Source organism: Rhinichthys klamathensis, unplaced genomic scaffold (assembly GCF_029890125.1).
Source record: "Rhinichthys klamathensis goyatoka isolate OS25496 unplaced genomic scaffold, OSU_Roscu_1.1 h1tg000019l_1, whole genome shotgun sequence".
Lineage (NCBI taxonomy): Eukaryota > Metazoa > Chordata > Actinopteri > Cypriniformes > Leuciscidae > Rhinichthys > Rhinichthys klamathensis.
The window spans coordinates 6,993,474-7,012,566 of NW_026606570.1; the positions used below are offsets into that span (position 1 = coordinate 6,993,474).

Consider the following 19,093-nt stretch of genomic DNA (forward strand, 5'->3'; position numbering starts at 1 on the left):
ATTAATTTTCAAGTGCATTCATGACACACAACCTGTCCATGCTAGTTAGTTAAGATTTTATAATTTGCATTTAGCAGAAAGAATTTAAACCTTTCCGAATGTGAAGCAACCTAAATGACTACATTACCAACTTCGTAACATTAAAGTTGAGAAACAGGCATACGGATGATACTGCAGTGTAAGGTGACGCTTGCTTACGTTTTAAGGAGAACATATGTATACAGTCCACCCACAGCACGGGCATTCGCGCAACAGAGGGATTGTGAGCGTGCCATGAGATGCCTTGAAACAGAGTACCACATACAGACATGGGGGTAAATGATATTCTTTGTATGTAAGCTAGGCATAGCGCTCATAACAGAAATATTCGAGGATTAGATGTGGTTAGCAACAGTCTGTTTATAGAAACCACCAACCAAAATGTAAAGGTCTTACCAGGGGGGAGATTCCAGTTGTCTAAACCCTGACCTGTGTCTGTCAGTCAGAGTCAACCCAGCTTTACTAGTATGAATGCAAAGGGTTTCAGTATTTCTAAAGCATTCAACTACTCACACCAGGGGTTCCCAAACTTTTTGATCAGCCGAACCCCTTAGACGTAAAACATTCACTTGAAGTAATAGTAATGCTATAAATTCTGTCCACATTATTGTTGGAAATTATCCGAATGTGAATTTAAATAAAGTGATCCTAGCGCAAATTGCAGTCCCAAATTGCATGTTAATCTCAGCGCTTGAAGAGATGAAGATGTTTTGCAGAGATGATGATGTTTTACAGAGATGTTTACATCAAAACGATGTGTCAGCATTACAGTGTACACTTGATGCAATTATTCCCAGGTTTGATGTGTCGATTAAAAGATCATTCTCTCACCAGCTGTTTTAAAAGTTGTTTGTAATGCCTGATTCAAACTAAGCTGCATCTTGTTCAAGCTAATCTAAATAGCCTAACACCTGAAACCATTGTTAAGTACTAAATCAGACACAACACAATCACTTTGGGCTCCAAGTGGACTCAACTCAGTCTATTCAGACTTTTGTAGAATTTAGCTGAAATATATTGAGCAAGTAAGAGTTCAGTTTGGTGCTTGTCCAAATTGGTGTAGCTTAGTTAGCTAAATGGGCCCCAATTTTCATTTCCGCACAAGGCTGCTGACTGATTCATGCAGTCAAATCATTTGCACCAGGCTGAAATTGGTCTTTTTCTCTCCCCCTCACACACACTCAACCCATCCCCCAGAGTGGCCTACCGTCCCAACAGTTCACCCCAGGTTAAAAGAGAGCTATCTACTCAAAGTCTTGTCAAAGACACCGATTTCATTACCAAAACTGCACTCCTAATACATGAATGTCATTTGTCTGAGCAGCGTCCTGATGCTGATAGCTTTATTAAAGACCGGTAGCGATGTCCATTGCCCTCGGGTCTGGGATGAACATATGAAATGGCAGAGTGCCTGAGCTGGCTGAGGAGGAGGAGGGTTAGCTTGAACAGACACAGAGGGGCAGCTGGTCTTTCAGCTGCAGTAAATCATATAGACTCAGCCCAAATCCAACCCCCACACCTCTCCAAAGAAAAGAAAAAAAAATACCCCAGCCCTTCCAGCCTAGTGGGCCAAAAAACAAAGACAGGGACACCTAGCAAGCAGCTGGTAAGAAGAGTAATCTCAAATAGTTTCACTTGGGATCAAACCGCCACAGTGAGATGTCAAACTAAGCAAAATAAAAATAGTAAAGGTGCTGTTTCATGCAAAATTTCGGCAAAATGTCACGAAAAAGAGTAAGGCTCGGTATTGACACAAATTTCACAATTCGATTCGATTTTGATTCACAAGCTTGCAATTCGATTCGATTCCGATTCCGATTCGATTCGATTCAATATTGATTATTTTGGATATCAGGTACAATACATGGCAAATTTTCTCAAGGAAAACAAATCTCTTAACTAATGCTGTAAACTATGGGAGTCAGTTGTAGCCTACTAGGCTTCATTAGCCTACTATAACATTGAAGGTAAAAATTAACCGATTTGTATACAAACACTTAAATTACACTTTTATTTATTTTTATAATAATAAAGTTATATGAAATATAAACATTTAAATGGTGGCTGTCATAAAAACTTGCCAGATTTTTTCAAACATGCATTAAATATCGAAGAACATTAAAAATTATAATGAATATGTAATATGGTGCATATATTTAGCAAAATGCTCCTCTTTAGAGTTAATTTTTCTAGCTGACTAAAGAGTTTATGGTCACATATGGTTTTTCTGAGGTAAATGTGACGTTACATGACATTGCTTACAAGTTGTTTTACTAACGTCTTTCCACGGTTGAAACACTGATTGAGCGAATCCATGTGACATGATACGGATTTCGATAAGTTGTACTTTATCTTTTAACACACTTTCAGACGTTCATTCATGTTTATTTTGCGTTGTAACTGGTATTATTAAGGCAGAAGAGGAGATCATGTGCGCTCCGCGCTGCTGCTTCTCTTGAGCTGAGCCAGAGCGATCTCACGCCACAGCGCCAAAACGGTATTTATGTTTTTGAATTTAGTAAGAAAATGGACATAATTTGAGACTTTATTTAGTATCAATAGTAACAAAGCACAAAGATTATTGGATGGGATGTGCGCTACAATGTTCCATTCATTCATCAAATGAAAACAGGATGACTAATCGATTCTTGAGATTTAAGAATCGATATCGGTTCGTAAAAATGAGAATCAATTAATATCGAGAAATCGATATTTTTTACCCAGCCCTAAAAAAAAGAGTCAACTGAGTAGTGATTACTGTCCATATGTGTAGCGATGTATGAAGCACAACACAGACAGAAGTCCCTTTCAAACCAAGCAGCTTTCTATTATGAACCAAGTTTGCATAACCAACTGAACCTGATGCAAAATTTGTGTGAAATTCTTCCGCCCTCACGCAGAATTCCTGAACAAGTAGATTCCTATTGAAATGATTGGATTTTACGCGCAAAAATTCACCGAACAACAGGAAAATGTGACCACATCCTTAACTCGCATCAAAGATTTTGTTATCAAATGACTGGGTCATTTCTCATAAAATATGAATAGAGCTGTAGTTAAAACTGATCTTAAACCATTGTGAAAATTTGCTGTCATAATGGTTAGGGTGTTCTGAGTGGTTGCTAGGGCAATCTGTGTGGTTGCTAGGGCATTGCTAGGTGATTGCTGGGGTGTTGTGGGTGGTTGCTTACTGACCCAAGAGACTCAGATATTTTTACTTGGGTCAGTAAAATTATCTGACCTCTAAGTCTCTATGATATTCTGGTCTCTAGATATGACTTAAAGGGAGAGTTCACCCAAAAATTTAAATGTTGCCATTACTTACCTTGCCTCAAGTTGTTCCAAATCTGTATGAGTTTCTTTCTTATGTTGAACACAAAAGAGAATATTTTAAAGGGAATGTGGTTAACCAGACAGTTGATGGACCCCATTGACTTCATAGTATGGTTTTTCCTACTATGGAAGTTTGGAACAACTTGAGGGTCAGTAAGTAATGGCAAAAATTTCATTTTGGGGTGAACTATCCCTTTAAGTCCTGCCTTCATTATAAGTCTACAGGATTTTTTGGTCCGTTTTATTGTACGGCTGTGAAATTGTTTCCATACAAGTATGTTTAAGATTGATCATGTTCATTTGTTAAGATTTTTTTATTATTGCTTTTTCAAAAAAAAAAAAAAAAAAAACACAAATTAAAACTTTGTGCAGGGTGAAAATAAGGATTTTACGTATCAACAAAGTCATTTATGCTTAACATATAACCTACATACAGACCATATTTTTGCAAATTCTGGTCACACAGGACTCGTTCTTGCATTCAACAGATGGACGAAGCACAACAGAACAAAAACGGCATTGAAGAAATGTGTTGTTCAAGGTGTGAAACACCAAGAAAACGGCAAGGCATGATGCAATGGCTGAAGATGTCCATCTAACGTGTACAAAAGCAACAAAAATACTGAAAAATAAAAATAGTGCAATAATAGCCTACATTCTGTGTGAAAACAGATTGACAAACTCCACTGCAAAATGGATTGCTGTAAACTGCAGCAACCAGCTTATGTTCAATGACATATAATATAATAAAACAAACAATATTTTGACTTCTAAAGGCAGATTAATGTCTTTTAATTATTTTCATTAGGGGGCTTTTCTTAGCAGATCTTGAAATATGCAATTAATTGTGATTAACTTTAATAATCGACAGATCACATAATTAATTTCAATATATTTTTAATCAATTGACAGCCCTTATACTTAGGATTATGGTTTTTGAAAAGTACTTGCAATAGCAGTAGTAATTTTTGCTTTAACAAATACCAGTAAAAAACTGATGATACAAAATGATAAAAATATCAACAACTGCATCCCACTCATATTCACACACCGATTAGACTGTCCCTGAAAAGAACAACAGTAGCTAGAGTACTAAATAAAACCACAAGTAAAACCACATTCAAGGACTTTTTCTTGTTCTGACAGTCTCCTACACACAAAGGTCACTTTTATTTGACTGCTCAACTGCCCACAATTTCCTCCCTGGTCACCATCGACACTCCCTCAATGACAAACAGCTTGTTATAAATACCTCACATCAAGAGGCTGAGGGAGTCTCCTATTGACTTCAGTGAGAGATGCCGAATTAATTTTCCGGTGAATACACTGGACCGGCTCCTAATGATTACAGTGCCATATTAAAGGATGACTCCACGGGCGCTGGGTAATGAAGCTTTCGGAGCAGGGCTTGTGTGACAGACAGATAAGAGAGTGGCCAATGCCATTAGTACATAAAAACCAGCAGCCAACAGGAGGGCCAGGGTTTGGACACTCTTAAAAGGGGCTTCCTTATCACACCTCACAGATACTTAAATGGATTTAAACCTGAATTCAGCTCCCACCGATGGCGAGATAGACGAACGTAGCTGAAAGGTGACGCTGGCAGTAAACCAAGGAAAACCAAACAACACGCCAGTTTATGTGAGTCTGTATTTCTTTTGATGTGATTACTGTTGACTCCACTTCACTGGCAACTATGGTTGGGACACACAGGCCAAAAGAAAATATGATACATATGTCAGTTGGATCCGTCCGTGGCAGTAGATCACTTGGGTGAGCTATGCATTTGGGAATAAAGGCCGGATTTTTGGCGGGTGGACGAGCGCTAGCTTGTATACACAGAGACAGAGTTGATGGGCTGTAACCCTGAGTGATGAGCCCGTGTGCGTGTGTGTGTGGACCAAGCGTGCCGCACAAGTCCTGAAAAGTGAAGCCAAAGTGTCTTTTTTCCAAAGAAGTTTTCTGTCATTTTAGGTAGTTTTTCTTTTACGCTGATGTAAATTTAAGTGTTAATTTTTTTAAAATAAGTTTGGTCTTAGTTATTTGATACTTTAAAAACGGGAATGTGACGTCATGATTGACAGCTTCTCTAAACGAAGTAGTCACTGAGGCATCAACAGACTTTTTGGGGGATTTTCGGGAGGAGATTGGAGCTCCAGCTTTAATTTCTACATGACCATAACTGTTTATTTCACACTGACATAATGAGTTGTTCTGCAGTAAACTGTAGGCTACTAACGGTTTCTGCGAGAGTGAGGGCGGGACCTTGATATCGCGGCTTTACTTCCTGCTCACTACTGCGCAGACTCGGGTCCCGCGTCCACTACTGCGCAGAAGCAGGTCCCAAATCTGCGCAAGATGTCAGCGCCATATTAGGACTTTGGCGGCTTCAGTTTTCACCAATGGAAGAGAGTGAAGAGGCGTCATCCATCTTTTTTTACAGTCTATGGTGTGGACATAGAGGTGCTGAAGTGATACATATTGAACAGAGTGAGAAGAACTCAAGCAGAGGGTTTAAAGGGATAGTTCACCCCAAAATGAAAATTCTGTCAGTAATTACTCACCCTCATGTTGTTCCAACCCAGTAAGACCTTCGTTCATCCTCGGAACAACAATTATTATAACACAAGATATTTTTGATTAAATCTGAGAGCTGGATCACTCCTCCATAGGCTTCTTAAGGGATCAAAACTTGCCGGCCCAGAAAAGTTTAAGACATCGTTAAAATAGTCCGAGTGACTACAGTGGCTCAATCTTAAGTTTATCAAGCGACGAGAATACTTTTTGTGCGCAAAAAACAAACAAAAATAACGACTTTATTCAACTATTAATTTCCTTCTCTGTGGGCCGCGAGTTTTCACGTAGTGTAACTGCGCAACGCTTCTAGGTTGTACGTCACACGCATCACACACATGACCAGCGTCGGCCAATAGTGAGTCTACTTGTATAACGATGTCTTAAACTTTTCTGGGCCGGCAAGTTTCGATCCCTTAAGAAGCCTATGGAGGAGTGATCCAGCTCTCAGATTTAATCAAAAATATCTTAATTTGTGTTCCAAAGATGAACGAAAGTCTTACGGGGTTGGAACAACATGAGGGTGAGTAATTACTGACAGAATTTTCATTTTGGGGTGAACTAACCCTTTAACCCAGAGTTTAATATAGGCCCAACACACACACACACACACCTTTGAGCCTGATAAGGCTATTACGGGATCTCCAGAGATTATATTTGTCCACACAAAAGACAAACTGATTATTGAAGGTACACACACTACAGGTCAAAAGTTTGGAATAATTACGATATTTTTTTATGTTTTTGAAATAAGTCTCTTATTCTAATCAAGACTGCATTTATTCAAGCAAAAATACAGTAAAAACAATAATATTGTGAAATATTAATACAATTATTTAAAATAATGGTTTTCAGCGTCATGACTCCAGTTTTCAGTGTCACATGATCCTTTAGAAATATTTCTAATTATGCTGATTTGGTGCTCAAGTGATTTGGTCAACATTTTCCCCACAAAATTACCAAGCAGCATAAATGTTTTCAACATTAATAATAATAGAAAAAACATTATTAGTAATTTAATTCGAGCCCCAATAATAATGGATACAAAAAAAATTGAGCAGCAATTTCTGAAGAATCATGTGCAATGAAGACTGGAGTAATGATGCTGAAAATTCAGCATTTAAAATATATATATTTAAATAGAACTCAACTAGAATTTAAAATTGTAATAATATTTCACAATATAACTGTGTTACTGCCTTGGACACAAAACTACTTTAAAAAACATTTGAAAAAAATCATATTTATTCCAACCTTCTGACCAGTAGTGTGTATATATCGCGAATGGGCCATGCTGTATAAATAACGAGAATATTATGACCGTGTCATTGGACTATTATCCAAAAGACTGTAGGACCTAATGAAGGCCCAAACACAGATGTGAACGCTGAAAAAATAATCATGGCTGATTGAGCGAAATCAGTGGAATAATTTGGTGTACAACAGTGTTGTCTGAGGCTGACTGCAGGTTCTCTGAAAAATATTTTGCTGCGCACAAAGGCTTAGTGGCGAAGTCAAGTCCTTCCCTTAATTACCTGCTATTGTATCACACGTCTCCCGCCCATCCCCCGCCACAGTAGGGTCCCATTTTAACCAGGCTCCCCATATGCCCCGGCTCACTTGTTGGCCTTTCCTCTTTGCCACCATCTGGCATATTAGTTCAGCCAAAATGAAAAAAAGAAAGAGCCAGACACAATGAGACAGAGAGCTAGCCCATCTGCTCCCTGCCAGACTCCCCAATCATTACTACACAAAAGCTGCATTTACCCTGCTACACAATCCACCGTTTTTTAAACCTCTTATCCCCTCCGCTATCGTTGCTCCAAGAGGAAGTCATCCCTCAACCTGATTATGGATGCGTTTTTTTTTTTTCAAGCAAATGCGAACCAAATATGAACAATCAGGGGGACAATACAAGGTAGAGACGCGAAGGAGGCGTTCGGCCCCACAAGTTCGTCTTGACAGGGGAAACGATCCTCTCGGCCTCCTTGTCAAGTCAGGGCTCGAGCCGCTCGCTCTCTCCCCTGACGAACACGCACCAATGAGCATGCCCGCTCCGGCGGAAATGGCTGACAATCAAAGTGTTGTCGTCAAACATGGAGCAGTGACGGGGCAAAGATCGCTGCCGTCTGGCCCTCAGAGAGCGCACGCTCACGCATTGATCCACCTTCTATCGGGCTTGTCATCGCAATGAACTCACTACTGTGTTAAACCACAGAGGTGATACTGGATACAAATACATTATAGACTGAAAGTCAACTGCGCTTCAGTGGACAACCTAACATCTCCTACCACAGAATGTGCATGTATATAAAATGTATTTAAGTTCCAGAAGTAATAATCTCCATTAAGAATTTTTTGATTTTTTGATTTTTAATCAAAAATGTATAAACTGTTTAAGACAGACCTATCATGAGCTCAGAGCTTAGCAGGTGATGATATTTGGTCCTGTAGAAGCCAAAGGTCAGTGTGATATCAACTTCATCTTTAAAATATTCTGTGTAACTGCCAAATTCCCTGCGAAGAACTACATTATCCTTAATCCTAAAATGGACAGCGCCTTGAATCCACCAATCAGAGAAGTCACTGTCACCATAGAAACGAGAACCACACCAAACTTGCCAGTCCCATAAAGCATGTATTCATTAGCAATTGTGTAATAAAATCAGTCTCACTACAATCATAAACATTATAATATAATATATATATATATATATTCTAATAATTGTTTATGATTGTAGTGAGACTGATTTTGAGACTGAGACTGAGATATAGACATTTATTATTCAATAAAAAAAAATATATATATATATACACACACACACAATTTTAAAAACTACATTGAATAATAAATGTCTATAGCTCAATATTTTGGTATATGTTATAGTATACTGCCACTTTTAAAAACTTTTGACAAACAAAAATATTTTAAATTATATTTCATTACACATTTTAATGGAAGTATAATTATTAATTCATGGTTTAGAACTCTTTATTGAGGACGTTTTTGAAATCCCAGTGAAGAAAACTTACAGGAAAAATGCAAAATACAAAAAAGTAGGCGATCACTATAATCACCCAGAAACATTTGTACTAGCCTTTTAAATTTGTTCAGAGTATTTTAACAAAAGAATGTTAATTCAAACTGAATGTTTTTCTTCACAGTTTGGTAAAAAGGAAAAATAAATAATAGGTGCCATTTGCGAAGGCTTAATGGAGATGCCAAACACAACGTGTCCTGACCTCTGCATATTCAGACCGCCTAATTGCACATCCAGACTCTGTGCTTTTACAATGCCAGCAAGAAGGCTCTGCGATGTATTTCTGGCTGTGTGGTCACACACTATTGTGTGGGTGCAGAAAAATTCTGCTGCATTAAACTAATTTTCCAGCACCGCAGCCCACGACAACACTTAAAGTGCAAAACAGGTCATCAAGTGGAGTGAGTGGAAGAGGACGTCTAATCCATGTGAGGAGCTCGAGTTAATTCATCAGAGTGCCGGTTTGTCTAAACTGCCATTGCCCTGGCGTTCTGATTACACTAGCAGGGGGGGAAAGGTTGTTGCTACGAATGGAAGACGCAGCGAGCAGCTGTCGTGGTCCGAGTGGGCTGATGTAAGCCCTATTCTCAGCGAGTCCGTGGCGGTTTCAATTACGCACTAACCCCTGACCCCACGCTGCTTGTAACCGAGAGATGAGAAGAGGTGCTGGGCATGATGCCTATAAGCTCCAAACGGCAAGGACAGAATGGGATTTGGAGGCTCTAAATGAGGAGTTTGTGGCACTGTCCCTTCTCGAATTGAATGGGATTCCATCTGTAGTGTGTGTTTGGGGGATGGGCGGTCACTTTTCTTTGCCTTTTTGGAGCGGTTTTCTATAGACACGGCTACACTTTAGACGGTGGAGTGAGGCCACCTCTTCTGTTCTTCCTTCTGCCCCTTTTGACCCTCTGTCTTTGGTCAATGTGGAGATTGCCAGAAAGAGACAGCTGCACTCCAGGCTTCCCGCCTCAGTTCCCTGTTGCTCTTTGAGCCTTCCTTGGTTTTCCATTGATTTCTCCATCACCCTCTCAGCTGTGTGTATCTGCCGCTTTAGAAAATTTCATCTCTGTTGGGTGGACGAGGGCTAAGTTTCCCAGCTCGAAAATAAGAGAAATTCGAGACCCCTTGGCTTTGGCTTTGTGGCAACAATGTCCTTCCTCTCCAGGCGAAGAGAAATCCCTGGGGAAATCAGATAACATGCAGCCACATACAAAATTCAAGGCCAATAATCAAACCATCAATTGTTGGGATCAAGTCAAATGCGTTTGGCAGACGTGGATGGGCTTTTAAATGCACATCACACGAAACAGCAGGAGCTGCTCTTCCATTACAGTACAAATAATTCATACCCTGAGAGATTACTGTAAAGATTAAAAGATATGAGTGCGTTTCAACGCCAGAGATTCCACACGAAACAATCAATTTGAGCCTGCGGTGCGTTTGCTGGAAGATGCTGATGCTGGCAGTTCCTTCTCTGATTCAGTAAGCACAGATTTTTTCTCCCTAATTATGGTCAAATTACAGACTCTGGCTGTGGGATCACAAGCCTCTCCTCCCATTCTCTCCCACAATCCTTCATTCTTCTGCGAAGACGGGGAAAATGCAACATATCTGTTTTCAAAACTTGATAGAGCACGCTGTGGTGAGCTGAAAGTGTTTACTGAAAGGAGCCATTTTAGAGTCTCTCATTTTCATGAACTCACAAAATTTGGCAGAAACCTCTGTAGCTCTCCTTAAAAGAAGTAGCAGGATCATGGTACACTGATGGTATCAAACATCTGATAAACACCATGGTACTGAATCATTACCATTTTCACATACTATGGTCTTTACTTAGGATATGTCACACTTAGCCTGGCAAGTAGGGGTGGTGAAAAAAATCGATTATTGATTAATCGCGATTATGTTATGGACGAGTATGAATCGATTATTACATTTTCAAAAATCAATTTTTTATTATAAAAAAAAAAATTTGCATTATTTTATTTTGTAAAAAATGTTATACCGGAAGTTGAACGTCACGAACGCGCCCAGTTCCAGTAGCAAGCGCGTGTAACGGCAGCCAGAGCGATCCACTCGCCATACAGGTGTGCCGGAGACACACTGGCTGCGTGGCGTGAGCGTCTCAGCTGCGTGGTGTGTCCGTTTTTATTTCGGCTCCCATGTTAACAGGTTAGAGCTTGCACACTGCCTGCATGAGCCGCGCGGCATGCGTGCATGCTAGAAATAGAACCGACGCCTATTTTTCACGCGACACGCAAGCGTGTTGGAAGCGTTTCCAGGCAAAATAGAATAGGAAACGATGTTTATATGTCATTTTGTACACGAATACATATTAATAAATTACATTTTGATGTTTGAAAGTCTAGGTTTTGATATAAATTCAGATATCAATGTAATTTAAACAAATAATAATAATAATTATCGATTTTCAAATATTGCCATTATTTTTGCCTATATACAAATTTATTTCATTTTTATTTTTTAAACAATCGAGTCCTGGTGTTCACTACAGAGGTCATAGCATAACATATGAATAAAATATCTCTTTTTTTCATTTGTTTCTTATGGTCTTAACAATGTGATTACATGAAGAAGAAAAAAACTTTTGAAAAAAACGTTCTGGGCCTCAGGAGGATATAATGATAATAAGCTACAATAACAACATAGTGTGTCTTCTGAGTGACGGGCCACCATCAGGCTAAATATAGGCTCTTTAAAGCTACACAAAATTTGTAAATGTTATTGAAATAAACAGACAGCCCACTTCCCTATTTTTCGGATTTTGGAAGATGTGTGATAACAGTTGAAATTGTTGTTGTAAAGGCAAGAGGCAAGAGTTGAAATTGTTGTAGTAAGGATTAACACACCGCTAACCCAAATGTAGACTGTCCCTCTATGTCACCTAGCAGCAGCGGCGCCGCGTCAGACACGTTTCTGGTGTGCAAAGACACAGAAAACGCGACGCAGCTGACACGCAACAGAAACGCCACGCTCACGCCACGCAGCCAGTGTGTCTCCGGCCTAACGAGCGTTGCTTGCTACAACACCTTGTCTTTCAAGAAGAAAATTGTCCAATTTCTACAGTATGTTGGTTCTGATCTACTTCCTAAAGGAAATAAGCCTTTCATTTATTTGTTATTGTTTAGTTCAACTTGATGAGTCACAACACAATGTGATGTATTCATTTCTGTGTTCTACAGAACATAAGCTACATACAAATAATTCTGAAGTTATAACTACACGACACAGAAAGTGCTTTGAGTTGTTGTTACTCAATAAAAGAGTTAAGTAATTCAGCAGCTGACTTTTTTTAATACTGCAAACACTTTGTAGTGTATTTTCGTTTACTGTTGTGAAATGGAAAATCAATAATCGCTAATCGAGAATCGTTAATAATCGAAAATCGACTGTAATCGAATCGGGACTTCAATAATCGTAATCGAATCGAATCGGGAAATCAGACAGATTAACCACCCCTACTGGCAAGCCAGACCCACATCAAGATTAGGGATGGGACGATTACCGGTTTCACTATAAACCACGATAAAATGTAGTACTGACGGTTAGTATTATCGTTTACAATTTAATTATCATTAAAACCGTGTTTGATTATCGCGATTTTAATACTATAAATCATGTCCACAGTCCGACGCAGGCACGCAGCGCACAAAGTTTGTTTTTTTTTATTCAAGAAGGAATGGCGGAAGGCAGTACTCAGGAGATTTTCCAGCCTTTTAAGAGGTCCAAATCTGAGGTGTGGTCATATTTTGGTTTTTACAAAAGTTTTGAGGGAAACTTAATCGAGGATGGTCACCCTGTCTGCCGAACATGCACAAAAAAGTCGCTGCAATAGGGGGAAACACTTCAAATCTGCCGATCGTCTTGTGTGACCATCACCCACTGTTGTAGCGAACGCAAGGCAAGTTAACTTTGACCCCAGTACCAAAACTACGTCTGGGAAATAATTGGGCACAAAATGTTATTTTGAGTTTAAATATTTTATCTCACTCACTTTAAATAAACGTGAAGCTTCCGCGAAGAAAAGTTCTCAGCAAGTGGCTTTGAGCCAAAGACGAACAAACACGTTCAATTAAGAGTGACTTTAAGAGATAATAATGTATATATTTATTGTACACTTATTATACAGATTTTTTTTTTACCACATAATTACGGGGAGATATTGAATTGAGATTAATGTTTTAAATCTTACCTGTTAAATCCATTTTGTAAAGCGTACAAAACTCGTCCAGACAAGATGATCACAACAATATTATCAAACTCGGTAAATAATAAATCATCTCTGATTTCATTTTCAATACAATCAAAAACGGAGATGCAAGAGTCAAGACGGCAAGTTGTATTTGAATGAAATGAGAGAGCGCATGATACATGGATGTGCTGTGTTATAATGCGTTGCTATTGACGACGGTCATTATAAGGACGGAAATGCCACAGAATAGAATCTTGCTTTAAAAAGTGCATAGAGCCGCTTGTTTTATTTGTTGTTTGTAGATTTATTAAATATAAAACTTTTTAAAATGTTTTCAGTGCGAGCATAAGTTCTTTTTGAACACTTTCATCTCGTTTTAACAAAACCGTGGTAATATTGATAATCACGATAATTTGGTCACTATAATCGTGATATGAAATTTTCATACCGTCCCATCCCTAATCAAGATGTTGGGTCTGGGAACTCACCATTGGCAGAGCTCAGTCCGAGGGGCGGGATAAACGGTTGTCTTTTAAATTCCCTCTGCACGCAATAGCCAACCAGAGCGTTTTCCCACCAGTGGAGCTAGTTGATAGATTAAACTTTTGCCGTATCTGGTCGACAAAACCAAGAACACATCTTCCTTTTTTAAGAAGGACTTAAGTGTTTTTCTTTGTTCTTTTCTCAAAGAAAAGTTAACTCCAAGTCCTCCAGAGTCGCGGCCAAAGCCGATTCGAAAGACCGCTGTTCGCCAGCAGCAGCAGCCATTCTTTGTTTTCAAGTAGCAGGGAACCGTCGCAACTCTGTCGTCATTATGTTAAGCCCGCCCGCCGACTCTATAGACGATGTGATTGGCCTGGCTAGAGTTTGGTTGTTCCAGCTCGAAAGCCAACGGAGAGTTGCTAGACCACCCTGGCTGCAAAATAAAATTTGCTGCCGCTAGGGTGCGTCTAGATTTCTAGGCTATGTCACACTGGCAACATGCTATGTTTTGCACCATTTTCTGAATGTATGCACACTACAGTTATACTCGTACTCCACAGACAGACATATTGGCCAACGCAATGCTGTTTTTAGAGCATCTTGCTCCATGATTATTGAGTTCTTGTTGTATTAAATGATGAGATCATCCAAAAATGAAAATTCAGTCAGTCATGGACTTTCAGTGGAGAGACAGAAATCTCTCAGGTTTCGTTCAAATATTTTCATTTGTGGTTCAAAGAAAGATGAATGAAAGTCGTATGGGTTTGGAGCAACATGAGAGAAATACAATATTTTTGGGTGAACTAAACCATCTTCTGTATTAAAAACTCAAGACCAGCCTAAATATACAGGTCTACCTTGTAGCCTAGGGAGTCACAACTAGTTGATTTTGAAAACAGTATAGTACATTCCTAGTATTTACATGGTACTCTAAGTGACTTCAAAGATTAGCTGTGTACAACTGTACCATAAAGCATGCTGAAAAAACACACGAAATTACCATGGTACCATGTCCAAAAATCATTCTACTCATATAATTCTCTTATCCCAAATATAAAAGAGTCTCAAATATTCAAAAAAGGCCCTTTACACTAAAGATATCTGGATTATACACAAGTCAATGAACTCGCTGAGTCTAAATGCCACAAAAGGTTAATGACTAGCTGTTACGTTACTCTATGGCACACGCTGGACACACTTCATTTGACAAGTTGCCAAAAAGCCGAAAGCCCAGAAAATGCAATTGTATTATCTAAGCCCAGCACAAATGTGATTTTTCTTTTTTAAAGAGAAGAGTACAGACTTCAAATACCATGTGGATTGTTCAATGAAAAGGACATGTCAAATGCAATGTTCACAAAATTGAGAATATGAGCTGTAAAGATGTAATTGGCATGATAAAATGTCTAAGTGGTTAGTTATTGTAGTACCTAGCTTAAGAACCTTAGTCAGATGCCATAGTTAATTTGACACAAACAAGGATGGGAGAGGGATGTAACTTGAAACGTTTGCAAATTTACACAAGAATTTCAACTAACAAATGATTTATACAGAAATTTGTTTTTCTAATGCTTCATGAATGAGGCCCAATATGTCGTAGGTTGCATCTATTTTTCATAATGCATTCTTTACGAATATTTTTATTTGGTTCACCTCGGAAGCCTGTTTCTGCCACGTAATTAAAAGGTAATTGCTGCTTTTTATCTTACAATTCTGAGAAAAAATAATTGTGAGTATTCTTTGTCAAAATTGCAAGCTTATATTTTGCAATTCACACTTGGGATCCACCGATATGAGCATTTTGGCCGATACTGATAATTCTTAAATGGATAAATTTTGATAAATCGAAATCCAATTTTTTTTTATATACTTATTGAGAGCTTGATTACAAATAAAAAAGTCTCACCCTTAAAAACCATGTCCCAAGCACACAATTATATGTCCCATGTTCTCATAATTTTATGGAGCCTACATGACAGCCTAAATGGCAGCACATGTTGCACTTAACAATATGTTCCTTTTTTTAAGTGATTCCAATCATATTTCAAGCATATCAAAACCATCATGGCGAACAGTGCGCATCTGAAGTGTCTTAGCTGAAGGAAATAATCCATTATTTATCGGCTTTAATATATCGGACAACTTTCTTATCGAGCCGATAATGATAATATTAAAAATGGCCAATGCCGTTATATTGTGGATCCCTAATTCACACTTTCTTTCTCAGAATTGTGAGTTGAAATCAAAAGGTATTCATATTAATTACTTACTTCCTGTTCATAATGATCATAATGACCCAAAATCACATTATAAATTCACAAAATAAATATTTTGTTAATGAAAAAAAAAAACGCAAAAGAAAAAATATCTAAACAGGCTTCCATTATAGGAAAGACATTTTTTCATATTTTATCAGCTGACCATGGCTCGATTACACTGCAGTCAAATTCAATATCACATCTAATCTGACTACGGTCCATACTGGCAATTGCTGTAATACCATATCAAATCAACACAACAAAGTGATCACATGACACAAGAAAACAACAGCATTTCTAAAGAGTGACGGTTACACTAACCCTTTTTCTGGGTGGTCCTTTATCTTCCTCTTTCCCTCCCTTGCCACTCTTGGCTTGCTTGGCGGTCTTCTGCTCTCCTGGCTGCTTGATGGTGATGCGGATCTCAGGAGGACAGATGTAGTTCTCCAGGTTCTTTGGAGGCTTCTTGGCCCGCTTGGTTGTTTGGATCTTCAACTTCAAGCTGCCTTCGGAGAAACTGGCCTCCTTGATGGAGAATTCCTGCTCCTCCAGCCCATCTCCCTGCCCCCACCTCTCACTGTCCGCATTGGAAGTGACATCCATGTCCTTCCCCAGACCGAGGTCTTCGTCCTCTTCATGGTCCTGTTGCTCTCCAGGTAAAGGGAGGCTCTTCATTGGACTGGCGAGGAGACCCACCTCACTGAGGTCTGCTCTGTTGATGGTGGTAACAGTGGAGAAGAACTCCTCGTTTCCTTTGGGCCGGGCCGTCCGATTAAGGTCTCTTTGCTCCATTGACAATCTCAAAGCTTGGTCCAAGAATCAGGAAACAGGGACCCAAAAGGACAGTTGGGCACCGGTCCGGGTGATTGAGTTTAATCAGTGAGGGATGGCTTTTTGCTCTACTGCTCCCGGAATCTTATAAATCTTGATAAGGTGGAGTTTTTCCCAGGTGAAACTGAAAGTAGAGTCAAAAAAGAGGAAATTATTAGTTGATTAAAACTATAAACATTCATATATGAGACATGCTAAATCCTATTAAACAAGTAAACAGTCTGTATCAAATCATTTAGTACAAATCACATTCTCACTAACATGTCGTAACATGGGTAAATCCCATTAATCAGTTTCTGTTGTTCTAACAAGTAGCAACAAGTGACAAGATGTATTGTTAGCACTTTAGGTTTCTATTTCTGTTAGTGCTGAGTAGCCCGCTCCAGACAAATCTCATAAGTTCAATGAGGTAAACATAGATGTGTATTAATAAATACCAAAAGTCATTTTAATTATTTTTAATTAGAGATGCATGATTTATCTGATTAAAGGCGATAAATAATGGATTATTTCCTTCAGCTGAGACTCTTCAGATACGCACTGGTCGCCATGACTGGTTTTAAATTGCTTGAAATATAATTTAAATCACTTTAAAAAGGTAAATACAGTTAAGTGCAACATGTGAACCACAAGTGTCATATAGGCTACATAAAATTATGATAACATTATAATTGTGTGCTTGGGACATGGCTTTTAATGGTGAGAATTGATTTTTTTTTAACCAGACTCTCAAAAATTCAATAAAAATCTGGATTTAGATTTATAGGCCAATATATCGTTTTTTAAAGAAGAATTATCGGTATCGACCAAATTTTTCTAATGGTGACATCATCTAACGCTCAAATTAATCTTGAAAAACACATGGGCCCGGTTCCACAGACAGGGCTTAGATTAAGCTTAGTTCAATTAGCTTTTATAAACGTGCCTTAGAAAAAACATTACTGGTGTGCATCTTGAGACAAAACAATGGCAGTGGCATATTTTAAGATACGTCAGTCAGAGCAAGTTGCCCTTAGTTAAAACCGCTTAAACATGCATTTTAGTCTGAGACTAGTCTTAAGCCTCGTCTGTGAAACCGGGGGTTCATTTCATTCAAGAATCTTTTTCTTAATCTGTAGCAAAACTAAAAATTAATATCCATTTTTAATACTGCACATTATAATGCTAAGATGCCAACATTTAGATTTAAACCACTGATTTTAGTCTGAACTAAAATGTTTAATTTTTATTTGACATTTATTTAGACACAACAGTATATCATTTTAAAATCAGCCATTTATCAGTTATTTGCCATTACATGAAAATAATTGACAGTTTATTGATCAAATTTAAATATAGATTTTAAACACTTAAGTATGTCAAAGGCTGGTATGTAGTGATGAAATACTTCCTCAGTACTGTAATTCCTATTTAAGTGGGCAAGGTGAATTACTGAACAAGACAAATCTGTCTTTGTTAAACCACCAATTAATCAGGATCGGGGTTTAAGCACACAGTCTTCAACCCAAAACGGTTGTACTGCTGGCTCCAGGCAAACTCCCTGACACCATAATTACATTGCTGACCAGCTCATTTGCTTTAGTGGTCAGTTGAGTAAGCCTAGTCATGGTGTGAAAGTCAACAAATGAGGCCTCTGGCCCAGTGATAAACACTTTCCAGACATCAAACAAACCACAAACTGAGCGACCACAGACCTGGAAAAGCCCAATTAGGGTTGAATATAACACCTCCACAGCACACATCAAATTGGGCATTGAATAAATTTAGCATCATTTTTTGGGGGATACCGGCTTTCAACATATCAATTATTTCAGTCCAAACAAACCACGATTAACAAATTAATGTTAATGTTACACAATCTGTTGACTGCACAACTAGATCTAAAAATAATTCTGATTGGCTCAGACTGATGCCATACGGATGTTATGTCATACGTCAAGGACCGGAGACACACACAGTTAATCCTGACAAAACAAAGTTAACAATAGCCAGGAATGGAGGACCATGGCACATTTAAAACTAATCCTTGAAACAAGCAGTTTCTATTTTGGAGAGGAGATCAACACAACTCTCCATTCGCCAAGCATCAGCCGCATGATGTCAGTATTGATGTATAGACTGAGGGTTCGGAGCATCGAGCTCAGTCTCTCATCTGCTCTTGGCTTGTTGTCAGACAGAGCTCAGTGTCATTTACCCTTTCAACTGCCAGACAGGTGACAGATGAGAGGCTACTGAAAACAACGCCAGCTATCGCAAGACAGCCTGGATCCACGCTAGACTAAACAGCTCAATCTATCCATCATATCATGACAGTCAAAATA

At 38.7% G+C, this 19,093-nt stretch overlaps 1 protein-coding gene across 1 annotated transcript in view; it reads right to left on the reverse strand.

Moving 5' to 3' along the window:
• setbp1 (SET binding protein 1) overlaps positions 1–19,093 on the reverse strand; it is an 81,479-nt gene that overhangs the window by 40,111 nt on the left and 22,275 nt on the right. The window contains exon 2 of the mRNA XM_056237574.1: positions 16,263–16,896. Coding sequence (XP_056093549.1) covers positions 16,263–16,733 — 471 coding nt within the window. The 5' untranslated portion in view covers positions 16,734–16,896. The remainder of the gene's footprint in view (positions 1–16,262; positions 16,897–19,093) is intronic.